Source organism: Nerophis lumbriciformis, linkage group LG08 (genome assembly GCF_033978685.3).
Source record: "Nerophis lumbriciformis linkage group LG08, RoL_Nlum_v2.1, whole genome shotgun sequence".
NCBI lineage: Eukaryota > Metazoa > Chordata > Actinopteri > Syngnathiformes > Syngnathidae > Nerophis > Nerophis lumbriciformis.
This window is the reverse complement of record NC_084555.2, coordinates 22,872,501-22,894,868: the sequence shown is the minus strand read 5'-3', so window position 1 is coordinate 22,894,868 and position 22,368 is coordinate 22,872,501. Positions and strand designations below refer to the sequence as shown.

Here is a 22,368-nt window from a genome sequence, read left to right as displayed (position 1 = left end):
AACAGGATCTTGCTGAGAGTAACCAGTTCTGTACAGTACGACAAATTTACTCGCATGCACTACTAAAAACAGATTGTGCGACGAGAAAACAAAACGGTAGCCCACGTGCGAATACAGATTTCTCATTCAAATTTTTCTCTTAAAATAAATCAATAAAAAGTGGATCAAATACAGTAAGATTTGGGGAAAAGAAACATTGTTCTTAACAGACCATAATAGCTCTATATTAACCTGCTGCGCATCTGAGCAGCGCAGACGTGATCATGTGTACACAGTATCACAGCTCTCACGATATGATAGCTTAGCTACTACCAAAACAATTGGCCTGTTACCGCGGATTTAATTTCAACAACTAAAGATACAAACTTGATCGCAAATAATCCCACATTCCCATTGCTCGATGCTGTTCTCATTAATGTCGATGGTGTTCTAACATTAGGGGGACATGCTGTGATTAAATAAGTAAACACAGTTCGTTGGCGGTAATGAAAAATACTTTGAATGGTGGTCACAGTTTTGTTTTGTTACGCCTAGATGGCATCTGTGCATACATGCTGCTTCCAAACAGATGAGAAGCAGGAAAAGAGAACGCAAAAATGTCACTGAAGAAAAATATAAACCCTATTGCCGGTCAGCAGACAATTGCATTAACAATTTCTGCTTCCACTACTAATGATCAGACTACCGATAGAACCTCATCCACATCGCCTGTACTGTCACTTCTGTCTTCTTTACCGCGCCTAATGCAAAATAAGTGTCTTCCTTCTGCATCTTCCTCACAAAAAAGTTAACTTTTCTCCAGCTGTGGCTTATCACCACATACAAATGTCTGCACTTTTCAGATGACAAATTCATGTACTACTCTCAGCAAAAACAGACACATTGACTGCCGTAAAGGAATGTTTGTGTGTTAAAATCAGTACTTCTATTGATATTTTTTGTTTTCATTTGAATTTTACTCATTTACATAAGTGTTATTTATGTTCTTACAAAATACTATTTTATTTGATTTTTTAAGTCTTGCCCTTGTGACAGTTTTGTTTAATTTCGAAAATGTTTTCATCCTGAATTAATCCATCTGTCATTATAACTATATACTGTAATACCACACCACCACCACCACCAAAGGAATTCAATACAACATTTTTAGAAAAATAAGAATATAAGAACTAAAAATAAATAAATAATTTTAAATGGGCTTAGCGGTTTGCATCTTACTCTTAGTTACATTTTCAAACAATAGTTATAACAAGAACAACACCAGCTAGCTTATGTTACCAATTGTAGTTGGGTCATTACGTAGTAAACAACGTAAGTGGGCGAGATCTAATGCCTAATGTACTTTGGAAAGTGAGTGCTTTCTCGGCCTCTGTGTAAAGGTTGTAAACAGCCTCTTTTTGTGGGGACCCACTGAATTTTCCCAGAACCTATTCAAATGACCACATCAATACATTGAACACCTATCAACATCACTGGTCATTCTAGCATGTGTATAAGTACCATTATGATCAGTAATGTAAATGCATGTGACGTGACGTCAGTCATGTTATGTGACTAGCTTAGTTTATTAAATTTGATTATACAAATATTAAAATTGAAGTAGTTGAAGTTGTGTGTTGTTGTTCAGTCTGTTGTAGCTTGCTTTAATCAATGCCAACTGAAGTGTTACTTTTGTACAAATGATTGCTGTTATGTCACAATAAACCCTTTGCTGTGTGGCGAAAAAAAGCATTCTAATGTGTGTATGCATGTATATTTGTGTGTGTGTGCGCCCGCATCCATATAACAGCTTATTGGCGATTACCCTAGAAAATATGGCTTTATCGCAGATTGTACTGAATTCTTACACATTTGGCAAACTTTTCTTTTCAATTTGGTATGAAATTATTATGCAGAACAAGAGCATTGTGATCACAGATTACTTGAAAAAAAACAGCTGTGTAAACGTGATCACAGATTAGTCTGACACAGCACAAATAAATGTAATAAATAATAATAAAAAACGACTAAAGTTATGGAGTTATTTTGATCACAAATGTATTTAGATCCTTATTTAATTACATTATACATACATTTAATATGTATATAGTTACAGAACTATATACATATAGATATATCATATATATTATATAATATAATAACATAATATGTATATACATATATATAAATATAAATATATATATATATATATATATAATATAAGTATATATATAATATATATATATATATATATATATATATATATATATATATATATATAGATACCGTATATATGTGTGTGTGTTTCGAACCCCCGCCAAACTTTTTCAGCCCAATGCAGCCCCCCGAGTCAAAAAGTTTGGACACCCCTGCATTAGGCCTTATGATATGCATATGCTGTTACTATGTACGTTGTTTGAGTGTTAAGAATACAATTGCATTGTTTAGGACATTTCATATTGCTCCTAATTTTTTTCTGTGCTACTAAATTTTTAGGTGCTGTGCTGATAGTGAAAAAGCTAAACTTACAGCCCTGGTAAAGCAAACTGGAGATCGTCAGTAGTTGTTATGATCGTCTGGATTTAGACCAGGCTTTTTGAGATTGGGTGTGATAAAGCAGTTTTAAAGATGGTACAGTACCAGATTTAAAAAAAAGTTGATAATATTAACCATGATGGTGCTAAGTCTCAAAAGTGCCACGCCTGGGTCGCATGATAGCAATGATTGTGTTTCAAGATGCAGAAGGTAGCAGGAGACAGTGTGCAGGTACGAGATATTTAATACAAACAACGAAAAATCACTAAGGCACATGTGCAGGGAGGTGCATGCCAAGCAAACACTAATGCATTAGGGAATGCACAAAAAAACTAAAACTATGCGGAAACAAACTCACTTGAAAGCCTCAGACAAGGGACCAGCGTTCAACAGCATACATACAGACATTGGCGTTGCTAGGCCTATTTTAGGGGGGCTCAAGCCCCCCTAAAATATTCTTAAGCCCCCCTAAATAATTTGGTGTTAAAAAAAATAAAAATAAAATAAAATAAAATGTATTTGTATTTTTATTTTTTTAACAAATACATGCCGACATATTCATTATAAAGTGGCCCGAATATGAGTTTAAATAAATAATCATATAACCTGTCATTATTCACTCAGTTTCCCCTCACTTCATAGCGTAAGGTAGAGAGCCCCTTTCGTGCGTCAGTATCCAATCCATTCCACTTGTTCATATAGAAAATGCCAACATCACTCAAAATCCAGTCCGCATTTTCTCTGCGACCTTGCTTGCGGTCCTGCAGGTGTACGAAGCACATTAGCACACAGCACTGCAGAACAAGAACGTGAACGGATGCAAAATGGACGTAAGAAACTTTTTCAAGAAAGTAAGTATTCATCACTGCTTGTATTAAAATCTATTAGCTCCACTTTACACCAGGTCTGTGTTTGACAAAAAGTTACATTCCCACTCTAAAACAATGCTGCTACTTAGTTAGTTAGTTAGCCTGAAATGCATCATGTAGGTCCTGGTTATTTATAAAGTAAAATGTGCACTCTTTTTTACCATTTGCTATCTTTGGGGTTACTTCCTTCTGGAGTATCAGCTGTGTTTCTCACTTTACACATGGAGGAGAACAGGAGCTGAGCTAATTCACGTATGACTATCATCAGTAGATAATAATAATAATCACTCCACAACCCCTATTGACCTGTAGGAGTCAGGGCAGAGGAGCACATAAAGTGAGAGGGGAGAGGCCTCTACTGGAAAGGTGAGTAAGAGAATAATGATACATATAAATAAATATTAAAAAAAAAATTTTTTTTAAATGGGCTATCGATAAGCCATTTGTTTTGTTTATTTCTGGGTGGATCATATTGACTATTGGTCCTCCTAATTGTCAATCATTTTGGTGATGTTACGTAAGGACATATACATATATATAATTTATTTATTTATATATATATATATATATATATAATGTATTTATATAATAGATTGTATTTGTAATCTATTTTAAATTTGATTCCAAATCTCAAAGTGCTACAGAATTACAACCATTGGCGTTGTTAGGCCTATTTTGGCGTTGTAATAAATAAATAAATAAAAAATGGCTTATCGAAAAGCCATTTGTTTTATTTGATATATAATTACGTATCATCACCAGAATGATTGACAATTAGGAGGACCAATAGTCAACATGATCCACAACATCCTCTATCCATCCATCCATTTCTACCGCTTATTCCCTTTGGGGTCGTGGGGGGAGCTGGAGCCTATCTTGTATACCTTTAAGTCTTTCATATATATATATATATATATATATATATATATATACACAGTATATATATATATATATATGTATATATACATACCTGCCAACTTTTGAAATCAGAAAAACCTAGTAGCCAGGGTCCAGGGGCCGCAGGCCCCGGTAGGTCCAGGACAAAGTCCTGGTGGGGGGTTCCTTCGCCCCCCCGACGCAAAATGATTATTAGCATTCAGACAGGTTAAAATGTTGCTAAAACCATCACTTTTCTATCAGTCACAGTGACTTTTCAAAACAAAAATATTACAGCAAAAACCATATGGGTTGATTGACATGTTTATTCTGTAAGCTAACTTCAATAGTTTGAAATTATTTTGACAGTTAATGCCAGTTATCCTGTCAACCTTTCACAAGACTTCAATTTGTTAATTTAAAGTATAAACAGTATAAACAACTTTTACAGTAAACAAATGGTAAAACAGTACTAAACAATTCCATTAAAAAAAAAATTGGTGTCATTATTAACTTTCTGTCCAAGATTGTATAATCTACTACCTTGTTCAATTGTAAAAAATATTCTGTGCCTAAAATTCACATTTCTATCACAATTATCATACTGTAAACATGATAAGCTAACTTCATTAAAATTAATAGTCCTGTCAATAGCATGGAATTACAATTCAAATGTAGTTTTTTGTAAGCCTTTCAAAAGAATTCAAAATATGAAAAATTAATGAAAATTAATTTAAGCCATCAGACACTTGAAAAGTGGCACATCACATCTCTAATGTAATCATTTTAACTTTTCAACAGAAATAGCACTGCAAAAATATTAAGGACATACTTCTGTATTTTGGTAGTTATGCTGTCAACATTTAACAAGATTTCTTCAACTTGGACTTGAAAGCATAAATAGTATAAACACTTTTAACAGTATAACAGTACTAAACAATTCCAATAGATAACATTGATGTCATTAGCTTTTTGTTTGCTCAATTATTGCCTCCGTAAATAAAACTTCGGCATTTATCACATCCAAAGAATCTGTTTGGGCGACGAAAAACGTTGAAAGTTTTCCACTTGTATCGCTAGCAACGGCATTAGACTTGTGTTTTTTTGTCCCAACGTGGTCTTTTACATCGCTAATTCCTCCGTGTCCGATCGAAAAATCTTGTCTGCACAAGGTGCAATTCGCGTAGTTTTCACCCTTTTTGGAACGGATAATTATTCCCGGATAATTATTCACGGAATGACTGCAGTTTTCTTTTCGGTTTAAGACTCGTATGCGATTTTTCTCCGGCTGATTCCATGATCGTTCGCTCGTTTGGAAACAATGGCCTCGTGCTTGGCAGCGGTGCTATAAATAGCCTCGCGCATGGCATTCGGAATGGCTCGATAGGAAGTTACGGGAAGCAGTGTCGATTGTCATTGTTGTTGTTGTTACGCGATTTCGTGAATAAAACTTTAAAACATTTTTTTTTTTTTAATTAATGAAAAACCGTATTTTTTATCACTGCAACCGTAACCCGGAATAGGTTGATGAAAACCGTACTAATTACGGGAAAACCGGAGTAGTTGGCAGGTATGTATATATATATATATATATATATATATATATATATATATATATATATATATATATATATATATATATATATATATATATATACTGTATGTATGAAAGACTTAATATGTATTTATATATATATATAAGAAAAACCCAGACACCATCTTTGTAGTCATTTTTCTCCTGCGTGGACTTCCGTCTTCCTTTACAATGAGTGAAGCTGCACGAAACCTTGTGTCTGCAATTGTAAATAATTTAGTTTTTAAGTTTTGTGTTTCTTGTAGAATCCATATAAAGTAATATACATTAGCCTATTGTTAAAATAATGAAAAAAAACATAATTAAATATATTTGTTTTATTGTATTGTTACATTAATAGCTGTTGTATTGTTATAGGATGGCTTGTTAAACATTTCATAGGATTTTCAGAGGGAGGAAAAACCAAGACATTTAATATAAAATGTAAAATGAATAAATACATAAAAAGAAAAAAAATGGTTAAAAGCCATCGTCCCGGAGAACATTTAATTTCGTACCGTGCATTTTTTTTTACCGTCACCGAGACGACGGGACTACGTTAATCTCAAGCCCTGGAAGTTACATTTTATTGTTTGCATTATTTGTTTCAGCATTGAAAATTGAAAATGGTCCCTCAGCTCGTTGACAGCTTTGGCTCTTTTTCACATCAGCAGACGGACTCTAAGTCTTTCTTATTTACAGTATATATAAACCTTTCTCATTTCTATCCAGACTTCCATATATATTTAATTTCCTTAACGACTTGCCATAATATATATATATATATATATATATATATATATAAATATATTATATACAAGCCAAATCATCCCGATCCAGATATTACTTTAATTCAAGTAATTAAGTAATATTTCCAGGGCTTGAATTTACAACCATTTTAGTCACATATGTGCCCAAAATGTAATCTGTGCAACTTCAAAATATTTGGGAACAAACAATTATTGTATTGTGAGCGAAAGTCGTGGCATTCGCCTCTATGTTGTGAAGTAATAACATAGAGGCTAATGCCACGACTTTCATTGTGTTTCAGTGTATCTTAAAGGATCATGCAAGTAATTGTTTCTTGTTGATGCTGTAAACAAAATGTCACTGTGCAAACCCATGTTTGTTGTTGTACTGAACACAGATTGAAAATAAACCGACTGAAATAATAATAATAACAATGAATAATTTCTAAGTCTTTTGTGAGGTTTTGTGCTTGTGCGCTACGTTCGCTCACATCCTGTGCATCTCCTGGGGGCTAAGCCCCCCCTGTCCTTAAAAGCTAGTGACGCCCCTGCATACAGATAATCTTCCGACAAAGACCACAGCACCAGCTGGACTTAAATAGCGACGACTAAACTCAAACCAGGTGTGCTGGGAGACAATAAAGCTGCTGCAGGACACTCGAAAAGGAAGTGGAACAACAAAATAAGTGTGCAGGACAGGAACTCAAACGTGACCCTAACAAACTTTAAATAAGGCACAGCCTGGTGTAACCAGCTGTGACAAAAGTGCAATTTTGAAATAAGAAAAAAATTGCAAGTGAAAGTGTTATTGTATTGCAACTTTCCGTCACTGCAGAACAAAAATAACGGTAAATATGTAATCCATTTTTTTGGGAGTCTTATTTTGTGAGCGCAGTCAAAAAGGATACAAGGAACAGCATATTTATTGTGAAGGACAGAAGTGTGCACTTGTTTTTTCTGGCCCACTTAACAATGCTCCGTACCTCCGAAGTACCACTGCCGTCCTTTCTTCAGCTTTCAGTTAAAAATATCATCAATAATAATAATTTCAGTCAGATGTTTACATAGAATGATCACAATATATTATGGTAATATGGCTGCACTCACCGTCTTTGGCGGAATTGCTAAAAATTAAAAGATACCGAATCTATTATTGACCAAATCGATTACTCAGCCCTAAGGTGGTGTGTAGAAAAGTAATAACTTTCACCTCATTAAAAAGGTAATTTTCACAATAAACCTAAAATGTTAAGTTATTTCCACAATCTTTTCCATATTGTGTGTGGCATTTGCAAATATTTCAGCTGCTTTATGGTAGGAGCTTCGAAGTAGTCTGAGTCTTTTTTATGAAATTATTGTTCATACTCGGTAGCATGACGGTGCTCCAAATGTTGAAAAAGATTGGATGTGTTACCTTTGGGACACAGACACTATTTTTCCACAGTGTTTTCATTTCACTACTTTTTGATCGACGTCATCCTTATTGAATCCAAATTTTGCCCACACAACTGACACCAACATTTCTTTATCGTACAAGCTGCTGGTGTTGAAGTAACATTGGTGTTTTTGTTTTCCTCCATGGTGCTTCTTTGGCTGGCTGGGACAATACCACAGGACTACTTCTGCTGCTCTTCTACCAACTGTCACGTTTAGCGACACGCCGGGTAACAACACAACCAGGAGTGTACTTTAAGGGGACAGCCTATTAGCCAAAAAAATAAATCAAAATTAAAATCACTGGCAAGCCTATTTTGCGTTGGTTTGAAGTTCCAAATGTTGGTTTTGATTATTTATTTAATTAATCACCCAGTTATAACAGATTTTTTTAATTAACTCAGGTAGACAGGTCCTTTGTCTTGTCAGTAGGACTGATGAAACCCCCTTTCCACCAACGCACTGAATACTTCTCTTTTGCAACTTCAGTTTTAGATAGCTGTATCAGCAAACCCATGACAGTTGCATTTCCTGCAATTTCATATATCAATCCTACGTGAGCCACTTTACTAGTATGTGTGATATTTCTTGGACTAAAGGACCCTAAAAAATGTGGTCACCATTCAGTAACATATACATTATAGATTGGTAATCACATATTTAGAGTAAAAATTTAAACTTTAAACACGGATTTCCCATTTTTGCATGACATTTAAATTCATCTTCAAGCATATACTGGGCTATAATACCGACACCATTAAAAAGCCACATAATTGTTTATCTGCGTGGAAGCATTGGCTGGCCTTTTCAGATTTCAGTCGTACACTGCATTAGTGAAGCCCAAACTGGCAATTACTTGACGATGTCTTTTGGGCAACTTGCTTTCCTACTAAATGCCATGTCACAGTGCTAAAAAGACACGCCATCACTCAGCTACAAGAGTTTCAAAAAAGCACTGGGAAGCAAAGTGAATAAAGCCTAATATGCTACTGTTTTACCTTAATAACTTGGCTTTTCATTTTCTAATGCTTTTAATTACATTTTTAAGATGTATTTTTTTTAAACATACTGTATGCTTTTACATTTGCAAGGCGGAAGACTGCATTGACTATCGAGGTCTGAAGGACTAGCATAATTTTAATCATACAAACAGTTAACTATTTTTATCACTATAAAAAACATGCTAGAAACCCAATTTAGCTTGAACATGCATGCTGTAAAAACAACAATAAACATGCTTTTAACCTTCACTTGAGAGAATTTTTTTTTGTGTGTGAGTAGCGACTACAATAAATAGGCTACAGGGCTGTAGTAAACATTACATGGCAATTTTAACAGGGAAAACAATTGTTGGAGTATCTCTGTTAGAAATTGCCGAGCTAAGGCAACAAGCCACATGGGGACTTTTGGGATGAACATACAATTATTTTATGCTGTGTTCAGATTCCTAAGGGCTTAGTCAGTGTTTACCGTGCAAGGGTACAGCAAGGCTACAAATTATAACCATTTGCTGAGGGTCTAAACTCTTGACAGTCAAGCAAAAAGGATAGAGCAAAATGCAGCACGACAAAAAGGTGACTGAAGGTTGGCTGTTTGGTTATGGTTTTATACAACTGACATGTGGGTAAATTAAACATCCATATGAAGCAATGTGTATGAAGTCAACAGAGGTCGTAGTGACTGGTTAAGACAACAAAGCTAGCTGCAATGGCCATCTTTTAATAACTCCTCGAAGAGTCAAAATCAATGAGCCACAGCCTTCTTTGTTATGTTCACTTGTTCCAGCGGTGAGCTCGTGCCATGCCTATGACAACGTACGTGTGAGCATGTATGTATGTGTGTTTTTTCTAGCATTAAAGTGTTGTTTTTGACATACGAACCAAGCGTTGTGAAAGACTCAGATGATGCAATAGGCTATCTTCAGCCACGACTTCTCCAAAAGCTCAACTGTCATGCAATAGTTGGACAAAAAACCACCACAACGAAAGTGGTTGAGAAAGACGCAACAATTATGGGGCAACCAGAAAAAGCTAGGCAACCACAGTTGTGACCAATTGGGTATGTAGCGTACAAAACAATGTCTACCCAAAAAAAAAAACAATGACACAATCTATAGAAAACAGGTATTAGTTTTATAGAAGCCTCCTGCTGTTTTTCTTTGAGAGGATGATAATTTGCTATTGACCTGCATGAATTTACTACACTGAAAAAAATGTCAGATTTTACAACTGATTTTAGTTACTGTACTGTATATTCAATCCACATAAGAGTATTGCCTTCAATTAGTTTTCAATAAATGTACCTCTGACACTGTGTATATACTTTAAAATGTAATTTAATCATACACTGCATGTATGAAACTAATTTACCCTTGTGCCCGATTCGTTGTATGCATAACAATTAGAGGTACAGTATGTCTAATAACAGTAACCAGAGCTGATAGAGAAAAACTCATAACATTCTATATCTATGCTCTCAAGTCATTTATCTGTTGCTCTGATAAACAATCTATTTTATATTTTATATGGCTATTTACAACAATAATCACTTTCCAGAATAGTATATGTGAGTAGTAGGTTGAGAAAAAAATATATTGATTTAAGTAAAACAACTCCCACTTGATGAGACTCTTGCATTAATCAAAAGCTAACCTCTGTCAGTTACGCATAATGTTTGACCCCTTCACAACCCACTTAACATTGAAATGGTGAGTAATCACTGCAACAGGTTACAGGTTAAAAACATGTTTTGTGCTATTTTAGTAACATGCCAAAAGGGAATTATGCAGAAGAAAAAGTCGAGTTTAGAGCAGAAGCTTTGAGTGGAGGTTAATCATTCAATTTCTCTGTATGAGTGTACCCTTGAGAGATTGAAAAAACGAAATTGTAGTTAATATTAGGAATTAATCAATTTAGCTGACATAAAAATGCAAAAGAAGCGGGTTACAATAAAGCACACAGGTTTTTGTTTTAAAATGTAGCTGCATTTTTTAATGCAACATTTTGGCGACTGCAGCTCCCAGTGTAGAGTAGTTTGTGGATCGTACATTTGATCTACTAATAGAAGACTGTTTAAAATAAAATAAAGTAATAATATGGAAATCGAAGGCATAAACATGAAGAAATCAGCACATACTCTCTGATAATGTATAGATGCTTGCATCGGAATGCAACCTGCCTGCTCGAAATAGATAATAACAATAATACAGAAATAATAAGATAAGCACAACCAATAAAAAAATACATGCCTGAGCATCCCAATACAATCCTGGTAGTTACTGAAGTGTGTTTGTGTGGGTGTATGAGAGGGGGATGTAAGAGGATGCAGGACCAAAATTAATTAGGGTAAACATAATTTGATGCAAGTGCTTCGGTTGAACCAGTTTGACTGCCTACCCCCTCTGAAAACACTGAAAAAACAGAATAAGGCAATGCCTAAGGCTGTATGCAAACCTTCTTCAGGTCAGTTTTATACAGATCACAAAATTCACTGGCAAGAAGTAAGACACCATTTGCTCTCAAATAAAGAGTGAACGATGTATAAACAAAGTGCACCTGAATAACCCCTTGAAAACAAGTTTACTGTATGTGAACAATATTTGCAGTACATTGAGGGCCTGATTTACTAAGATCCAAAGACCATGCGGTAAAACAGCATATGCAATCTATGAAATAGCGTTTACTATTAGTGGGCATGTTGCGTGCAATTTAATAAGACTGAACGTACAAACCACTTTGTTTAAATGAGGATTTTGCTTGTACTACACCACAGAGAGACTCTCATTTACTGCACATTCATGTTATCATGCTCCTACCAGTGGTGTTTTGCTATGTTTTCAAACAAGCAGGAGACATGTACTACTTTTTATGGGCATTTTAGAGGCAGTCCTGCAGTGCATCTACAATGAAACCACTTTTTTTTTAATCGCTAAAAGTGCGCTCATTGGTGAGAGGCTGTACTTGAACCTGGTTTACACTCTGGCTTCACGTAACTTGCGTAAACTCCGCTCAAGACGCAAAAAACTGCACACTTAAAGAAGTTTTTTTTCCATATAAGAAATCATATAATAATATATCTTCTATGTGAAAAAAACAAACGTCATTAGAAAAAATAGTAAAGGACACCAAAACGCATCAATTGAATTTGTTTTAATCAGCCTTTTAAGTCCTCTAGCAGCTTTAATATTATAAAATGATGTTGCTGAATAGACGATATGTCTACTATTTTTTTTTTATCTCTGACCGTCCAAAATGTTGACACACACATATACGACTGAGGATTCTTGTCTGTCCATCGTCTGTCTGTGCAGCATGAACACTGATCCTACAACCGTGTGTGGAACTGTCAGTTTGCACGTCCTTTGGACACGTGCTAAATACAACGCTAAATAGTGCTGGCAAAACGGTGATGAGTGATGATAAATCACACTGTGTGTGCTAAATAGTTATTTTTGCATCTTCTCCTGACAGTATTGTGGGTGTTTTGATTAACAGCATATATTTTGCATATTAATGAAGACAGAGACGCAAAATGGATTGCACACCTTATTCTGCTCACTTAACAGATGGAGTTCACTTTGCACATGTTTAATAGATCAGCTTTGCGTGTGCTAACAGGTTTGCACAAATTTTAGTACATGCAAACCTTTAGTAAATCAGGCCCTGAGTGTATTCAAATATAAAGGGGAACTGCAATTTTTTTTAGGAACTTTTCCAATCATCCGGTCCTTATGTGAGACTAGCACATGTTTTTCTCCTTATATGCACTCTAAATCGTGAATAAACACTAGCAAAAGTCATTTAACAATGGAGCCAACGGGAGTCGCTCTACTCAGTCTATAAAACGCTCGAAGAAAACATCCATAAGCCTCCATCATCGTTATATACTGTATACATGTTGTAAGAATATATGCAATATGTAGTGACAGGCACAATAATAACAACATGTAATATTAACATATTTTTCTCATTTTAGGCACATGGTGCGCATTAATATCACAGACGCATCACATCGTTTGCTTTTCCCTTCGACAACAGCAACACTAGTGTGCATCATGCATAAGCATCATGCAGCTGTATTGCTAATTGCTAAACAAGATATACAAACTACGAACAAAATAAAACATTCACTGACTGTACAAGTTCTGCTCTCACTAGGATGCTGACTAATGGGATGTTCACATCTTCCTGTTTGGATAAAAAATTATTCATAATTCTCCCGCAGGTAAAAAAAAATCAGGGGCCGCAAACGAGCATTTTTTTGTGTCTTTCTTGGCATATTTGGATATAAGTTGGATGTCAAAGTTGACCGACTTCTCGGTTTGTGGCAACATCCTTCTACTATTCAGGTGAGAGGCATGATTTGTATTCAATAGAATTAACTTTTACCACATTTGAGGCAATGCAGCAGCAGCTCAGTACTGTATGTCAATAGCTACATAAGCTAGTTAACGCTCTGTGATCACTGTGCCGCTAAAAATAGTTTGTCTGCATTAGTGCTTATAATAATATCGCTAATAATTGGTTAATATGTGGGCCATGAGATGTAATTGGAGTATAGCTGGCGGTTTTTGAATCTTTTCTTAGACGGCTTTATAGGCGGAATAGTGTAATCCCATTAGCTGCATTGTTAGCCACCACATACTTGCCATCCATCCATTCATCCATCTTCTTCCACTTATTCGAGGTCAGGTCGCGGGGGCAGCAGCCTAAGCAGAAGATGCAGAGACTTCCCTCTCCACAGCTACTTCATCCAGCTTTTTACTGGGGGATCCCAAGGCGTTCCCAGGCCAGCTGGGAGACATCATCTCTCCAAAGTGTCCTGAATCTTCCTTGTGGCCTCCTCCCGGTCGGACATGCGCTAAACACCTCCCCAGAGAAGCGTCAGAGGGAAGCATTCTGACAAAATGCCTGAACCACCTTATCTGGCTCATCTCGATATGGAGGAGAAGCAGCTTTACTCTGATCTTTTCCTGAATGACAGAGCTTCTCACCCTGTCCCTAAGGAAGAGCCCCGGCACCCGATGGAGGAAAATCATTTTGGTCGCTTGTCCTTTTGGTTATAACCGAAAGCTCATGACCATAGGTGAGGATAAGGATGTAGATTGACCAATAAATTGAGTGCTTTGCCTTATGGCTCAGCTCCTTTTTCACCACGTCAGACCAATGCAGGGTCCGCATCACTGCAGACGCTACACCGATCTACCTGTCCATCTCATGATCCACTTTTCCCTCACTCGTGAACAGCAGCCCAGGGTTCCTTAACTCCTCCACCTGAGGAAGGATTTCGTCCCCAACCCGGAGATGGCACTCCTCCCTTTTCCGAGCAACAACCATGGACTTGGATTTCGAAGTACAGATTTTCATCTCATAGGAGGATCCTAATTACAAAAACATTCCATTCTGGTTTGATTATATTGTGATCAGATACCGCTTATTAAGAAAGTCAGTTCTAACATGCCAAGTTACACAATAGTTATGGGTCATCAAAACCTTTTCAACTGGATCTACAAAAATACATTTCCATGCACATGTAGACATATGCACACGGATACATGCAGCCAAAAACACAACCACCAATAGCTTTGGAGCTCGTGGCATGGGTCAGCACTTTTGGGGGGACAAGAGCAGTGGCTTCAGTGACGAACCTACAGTCACTCTACACTTATCACTGTGGACATTCATAGGCATGTTGCTGCTACACATACTGTATAAGTTGACATACGATGCAAAGACACAAGGAAACCAAAACACTTAGATGAACTTCACCAAAAGCAAGAAGCTTGTTTAGGGCTTAAAAAAAGTGTTTGTATGTGGTGAACCTTCCTAAAGGATATTTGACAAAATGTGTACATATGCAGAAGGTTGACCCTGTGTAATTGATAGACAATTCTTAATGAATTCAAACATAAACACATAGTTCTTGTGTTTAAAAATAACTGAAGATGTACTGTATGTTGTATAATCATTCCATTCTTGAAAAGAACGGTTCACATAAATCATTAAGGGCCCAAAATTATATATATTATATACATTCATTATCATGACAAGTGTATGTAAACCTCTGACCACAACTGTACATCAGTAAACTTATTTATACACTTACATGGAAGTTAAAAATGTTATAAAGTGCAGCATGTACAGTCAACCCTCTTCAGCAACATCCACAACACTATGTCAATTGTTTCCAATGGGAAAATAACATTGAAAAGCATTATAAAGCAGCTTGTTAGGCTTTTAAAGGCGCAGTTAGCAGCGGACTCCAAATTATTTATATTTTCAAACCAAAAAAATATAAGAACACCACCAATGGCTAGTATATGCTACCAAAAGTGGTTTAAAGCTCATTCACAAGAGATGTTCGGGAATGAAGGCATTTAAAAACAGATTTGATAGTTCCGACATTGCTGTTGAACCGGTGAGTGAACCCATACTCTTTTCTGAACACCACTTTTGTAACATAATATTATCCTTCCTGTGTATGTGTGTATTAGTAGGGCTAGTAAGCAATCTCTATCAAAAGTGATTAGAGCACAACAAATAAAATGTTTGAAAAATACCAGTACCTGCCTTAGGTATGATTGTCAACACACATCACTGCTAAGAAGACAGATATAACACAACTATGTGAGGGCCAAAAAATGGACAGGGCAATTAAAGAATCAAAACTGTTGCAGGTATGTACATCAAAAGAAGACGTTAAAACATTGGCCAAAAGGCCCACATGCCCTTTCATGGGAAAAAAATGCCAACATCCATTGTGTGCATTTCACTATCCTTCCTTCATCTCTGCTCTCTGTATCCTCCCAACTGTTTCATTTTGGCGATGACAGGCTACCCCCTTAAAAAAATAAATCAACTAGCATCCTTATCCCTCCCTAAGGCTGTCCAGTAGATGCAGAAAGGTAAACATGTCCACTGTGGTGAGCGCAGACCACACGAATGCTTTGCCCCAGGTAACAGTTGTCCTCTACAGCTCTGCATCTGCTAGCAACATCTCAACAATCACAACCAGTGTAAGTTTGTCTATGTCTGAATGGAATTTCTGCTTCAGTGCCAAACACACTATCCTCCAGCAAGGACGTCCACGGATTTGGTTCAAATTTGGGTCAACTTTCTGACTTACGTTACCTGGCTGACTGCTCCTGCAATACATCAGCAGTTTGATTATTGAAGTGTAAACTGTTTGCAGTCAATAACTTTAGATTAAGAAAGGGTTTGTTTTGAGGCTAAAAATGACTTAGTTGTAAATACAGTGCCGAGTGCCTCAACGTACACATTTTTTGGAGATTTGAGCATTAAAATTCATTAAAACGCGAGCAAAAATGTAGGTTTACGAGCAAACTTCAGGAACCTCGCCACATTGAACCTAGTAGAATTTGTCCAACATTTGGTCTTTCACTCGCTAGTATTAGATACTTTGTTTTTCCAACCATGGGTCTAAAGAAAGTGAGTGTGAAGGACAGCGCTCAGTAGAAAAAGCGGATGGAAAAGCGGATGAGTTTTATAAAAAAATATCTGTTAACATCAAAACATATTCCCCGGCTGTTATGTACACATTTTGTCCGGCCAGAAAAAGCAACCACAGATGACTGGCACATAGCACCTTTGTTCACCAATATAGTGATACTGTACAACATGTGCAATGCAGTGTATATTATTTTTATAATTAGCGCATAGGAGTCGTCTAACAGATTAACAACTGCTGCAATCTATCTTGAGAGTATTGATCTTAGACAAAAGTGCATGGAAGAAGAGCTACAAGGTTGCAAACAGCAGTTCTGTAACTATACATGACTTAATTGACAAAAAATAGTAATAGTAAAATAGTAAGATTTTTGCTATATATGATAATCTGGGGTTATTAAAAACAACAATGTAAACTGAACATAACCAAAAAAAGTGACCACAACCTGTGAGAAACAAAACCAAACCATAGATTTTGTGAACCGTTCCACTCTTAATCTGTAGTGATTACATCTAAATGACACTATGTGTCTTTCATTCTGTTCTTTATGGCTTCTAAGGATACTGATTTAACAGGTGCTAAGATTTGAGGGAATCATCTTGGAATTCTAACTATTTTTCTGCTTACAATGCAAAGAAAATACGCGTATATTAGATTTTGAGTTGATTGTTTTAGATTGTCAGTATAGGGATGGACAATCGTAATTAACCTGTAAAAAGTATACCCTACTTTGCCACTATCAAAAGAACATTTAGTAAGCAGATGCAAAAATATAGATGCAGTGTTTGCATTTATTTAAGGAATTGTATTGCATTGCATGTGGTGTAGAGATTTGCAGCAATCCTAGACAGCGTTCACACTGACAAAACTAATTGCATGACCACTGTCAATGTGCATATTCAGGTCATACATTGTTGGCATACAATTTATTTGAGTGGTGTCCTATCTATATACTGCATAATCCAGTTCCCAATGTTGTGGAGGAGGACAGGGTGTAGGCTGTTTTTATAACTCTCCACTATGCAGATGCGACTATAGATGTGCTTTAATTCTGATGCGGTAAAAATATGTTTGCCTTTACTGCCAAACAGAGCACTCCTACTTTGAGTATCTATGTAAAAAAATAAATATTGAATATATGTTGTGATGAGGGCGGCAGTAATGTACAACGATGAAAAAAGATTTACTTATTAAAAAAATTAAAAATTCTCACAACTAGTTTATTATATCCAGGTGTTTATCCAGCACACATATATCATACAGCAATGTTACATTTTCCATCCATCCATCCATTTTCTACTGCTTGTCCCTTCCGGGATCCCCCAAGTAATTTTTCATACAAGCTTGCTGAGTGTAACTATTGTCAACTTATTAAAAATTATATGCAGGACTATATTCTTGGAAAAATGCAGGTAGAAACGAAAACAACTTTTGGGACCAGCAATGCATCTCTATAATATCACTGTGGACATAAAAAGCCAGTCTGCTGCATTAGAGATACAGAGAACCACTTTTTAGCGTTGCTTCAGGTCTGAGAGACATGAGGACTGAGGGTGGCGTGAGACTAATGATTGTAGCTGTTTGCCATATGTTTAGCATCATTTCCCTCAACAAACAGGGGCCATGCTAGAACAGGCCAGATACCCACAGCCTCCAGCCTATGCAAGCAGTCAAAGATGGGGCAAGTGACAGAGAGTGAGAACTAGGGTATGTGAGAGAGAGAGAGAGAGAGAGAGAGAGAGAGAGAGAGAGAGAGAGAGAGAGAGAGAGAGAGAGAGAGAGAGAGACAGAAAAAGAGAGAGAGAGATTGTTGGGTGAAGTAGCCTCCAGATATCACACGGTTCAGAGAAAATTAGGAGTGACAGATTGTTGATTGGTAACTCAAAGCATCCCCCCAAAGACTGAGGTCGTTATTTATTCAAATGTATTAAATTTCATTTTAAACAAATGCTGTGTATACCAAACATAGGGACATGCATGTGTGAAAACAAGTGAAAAAGTAATCATTCAATATCTTATTAAGGCGGGTGGAGTGATCATTCATGAGTCCATTCATGTTGATACATTAATATTTAGTTAATTACCTTGAGTAGATAGACTGGGATGTCGCCGAAGTCCACGGGGAGTTTGAGTAGAAAGCGAGCTGAAAACTCTCCTGTCTGAAATACAATGGTTGAACATTTTTTTTAAATACAAGCAAACTTGGTTGGCAGTTTAATGCTGTGTAACCAGACAGTGGTGATATTATGGCTTTATGATGATGGGGAAGTTGAAAATACTACAACAAGACGACATTTACGAAAACATAATCATAAAATGGTGCCTTTGTATCTAATATTTTATGTAGAGAAAAGCCGTTAACCAGTTATAACAATGTCAGGTTGGCGTCATACCTAACGGACTTAAAAAGGTCCCACTAAATAAGAAAATATTTAATAAATAAGACATGTACTGACTGCTAACAAGGAGAATTGTCTGTTATGTCCATAACAACTTCTGAATAATTGCATTTAAAGGCCTATGACATTAGCGGTCTTCAAGTCCCAAGTTGTATTTGATAGTTTAAAATACTGGATGATAGTAAAAATATGTCTAATTAATAAACTTGAGGACAAACTGATAAGCCCTCTAGGAAATTTTAAACATTTCTCAAAAATTCAGCACATTGTTGATAGGGAATCATATTTCAATGACATGGTCACATGTTGGTACATTTTCAAATGTAAAATGGATTTTCAAGTTGTTTTCATGAAAGATTTGGTAAAAACGTACATGATCAAAATTTTAGCCCCTTTTTGAGCTTCAAAACAAGCATCCAATTAGATTTGAACCACAATGGAGCAGTCCATCTAGTTCAACTGGCCGGGGGCGTCTTTTTCATTTGATTTTGGGTAGGTGGAAAAATGTTTCAACCACTGCAAGGTTTTTATAGCGCAAACATTTTTTTCTTATTGTGATGGAGTCTCTTGAAGCATTGTACCTCCTCGCCAGATAAACAAAGCCTTTTCATCGATTGTTACATTGTGTGCCACTCAGTGCAACAGAAGCACTTAATTTTTGTCTGCATGGCTTGGCAAGCTCCACATATACACCACCAAGTCATGTCGGTCCTGACTCCTTCGGTACCCGTCTGCACCAACGTTTCACCCTGTCACTTTTTAGATGGATAAATATTTTATTGATCCCTGAGGATCAATAACCAGTAGCTCATCCTCTGTATATTCAGGCTAAAAAAGATAAGGATCTGGATCCCCATTTGTTCCAAAATAGTAGTCGTCTCAAAGTCTGCCATGATTATTAGTAGCAAACACAGAAAGCGCTCTAGATGCTGTAGTTGTTGACGGAAGTAGCGTTTGTTGCTATGCGCTCTGTGAAATCAATGCGCCTAGGAAAGAACTTCCAGTAATACTTAAGATGACCAAAATACTCTTACTTTATCATGAATGTGCTTGTTACTACTAGTTTTTTGGATATGTTTTAGAGGGCTTTATAGGCAAAATAGGTAAATCCCCATTGCCTGTATTGTTAGCCGCCTCTTGCTTGCTGTTTTTCACTATTTTGCACACACAAACAATAGAAAGTGTGTTCTTGTCTCACACAGGGATTTAAAAAAAGTGTAGTTCCTATTGAGAATATCAGAAAGTCTACTTACTATCAGTCTAGGTTTGGATTAGTGTTTGGTCTTCCACCAAGACAAGGACCTTCAACATACATCAAATTTGGTCGAAAACTTTTTGAAGGACACCAAATTCAAAATTCTGGAGTGGCCCATCAAAGCCAAGATCTCAATACTATGGAGAGTCTGTGGAGGAAGCTGAAGGTTAGCGTCTATGCTCTGAGACCAACCAATTTGGATGATCTTGAACAATCTGCCATAGACAAATGCGCTAATACCCCTCAGCAGAAATGCGCCAATTCAACTAAACACTACCAGAATACATTTATTTTCAGTTTTGAATGAAAAAGGCTATACTATTGACAGTTAATTATTAGGGGGCTAATTATTTATCCATTGCATTTTGTTTTTGTTGTAATTCCGCAAATCAATAAAAGTTTAATTTGGCTTTATTGCATACTTGCCAACCCTCCTGGATTTTTCGGGAGACTCCCGAAATTCAGCGCCTCTCCCGAAAACCTCCCGGGACAAATTTTCTCCCGAAAATCTCCCAAAATTCAGGCGGAGCTGGAGGCCACGCCCCTTCCAGCTCCATGCGGACCTGAGTCCGCTTGCCCAAACACATCATAACTGTAGAATGATCGAGGGCGAGTTCTTGGTTTCTTATGTGGGTTTATTGTTAGGCAGTTTCATTAACGTCCTCCCAGCGCGGTAACAACACACAACAACAGCAGTCATGTTTTTGTCTACCATAAAGCAGTTCGTCTGCCGTAAACAGCAACGTTGTGACACTCTTAAACAGGACAATACTGCCATCTATAACATCAATAACATATAGGGCTTTTAGAGAGTGCAGTGCACAACTGCGCACACAACAAGGAGACGAAGCAGAAGAACGAGGAAGATACAGCCATGGCAACGCCGAGTAAGATGAAGAAATACGCTTTGTTGCACCTTTCCTGCCTGAGTCCGGCGATTAGTTGCAAATCTTGCTTTATTGATTGCTTGCACACAGCCAATCCAACACAAAACAAATTAGTCCCCGCCCGCACTCACGCTACCGCTCCCTCTCTTCTCTCGCCCACACACTCACTGACGTCACTCACCTCACATGCTCACCTATTAAAGGGCCACACACACACATACGCTACTCTCATAACAACTTGTAAGTTCCAAGCCGCACCTGCGATTGGACCTGGATAGCCTCCGGGAAGAAGTAGTGGACTACCAAGTGCTTGGCACTGAAGATCTTCCTCGGGAAGCAAAGATTGACCGGTTTTGGGCCATGCTCGGGAGAGATTGAAGATTCCAGACTAATGCATTTGATGAAAGCACTTTTGTGCGTGCCACACATCAATGCATCATCAGAGAGGGTGTTCATCATGGTTAGAAAAAAAGTGACAGAGAATAGAACAAGGATGGACAATTCAACCCTTAACTCAACAATGAGTAGATGAGTGTTATGTGTGTATATGTGTAAATAAATGAACACTGAAATTCAAGTATTTCTTTTATTTATATATACATATATATATATAATAAAATAAATATATATATATATATATATATATATACATATATATATATATATATATATATATATATATATATATATATATATAGCTAGAATTCACTGAAAGTCAAGTATTTCTTAGATATATATATATATATATATATATATATATATATCTATGAAATACTTGACTTGGTGAATTCTAGCTGTAAATATACTCCTCTCCTCTTAACCACGCCCCCGCCCCAACCACGCCCCCCGCCCCACCCCGACCACGACCACCCCACCTCCCTCCCCCCACCTCCCGAAATCGGAGGTCTCAAGGTTGGCAAGTATGCTTTATTAAGATGTTGTCTTTGTTATAGCAGGCAGAAAAAAAAACAACGGACACTTTGGGTTATGACCGATTTCATTGAAAATAAAGGGCTTTTATTGATTTCAGGAAGAGGGCTAACAAATGTGTCCTCACATGTAAATGTCTTTGATTTGAAATAGTCTGAAATCAGCTATGTAACACACGCAGACCTACCAACATACACACATCATTGACCATTAATATACGCTTGTATGCTTCGCTGCGCTTAGTTTTTGGAGTACGCATTAAAATTCAATGTTAGCAGGTCTGTCCACAGTGGACATTTTAAACATGAATCTGTGTGAATTTGTGTGAGTCCTTACCCAGCTGTTCTTGTGTCCGGCATAAATCTCCATATTGCGCCCATAGTTAGGATCCTCGAGCAGGCTGTCATACTCAAATA

The 22,368-nt window shown here is 36.8% G+C and overlaps 1 protein-coding gene across 1 annotated transcript in view; it reads right to left on the bottom strand.

Moving 5' to 3' along the window:
- babam2 (BRISC and BRCA1 A complex member 2) overlaps positions 1-22,368 on the bottom strand; it is a 167,372-nt gene that overhangs the window by 83,795 nt on the left and 61,209 nt on the right. The window contains exons 5-6 of the mRNA XM_061968468.1: positions 22,289-22,368; positions 18,566-18,640 (exon numbers count right to left, since the gene is read on the bottom strand). The exon at positions 22,289-22,368 is cut by the window's right edge and continues 115 nt beyond it. Of these exons, the coding sequence (XP_061824452.1) occupies positions 18,566-18,640; positions 22,289-22,368 (155 nt within the window). The remainder of the gene's footprint in view (positions 1-18,565; positions 18,641-22,288) is intronic.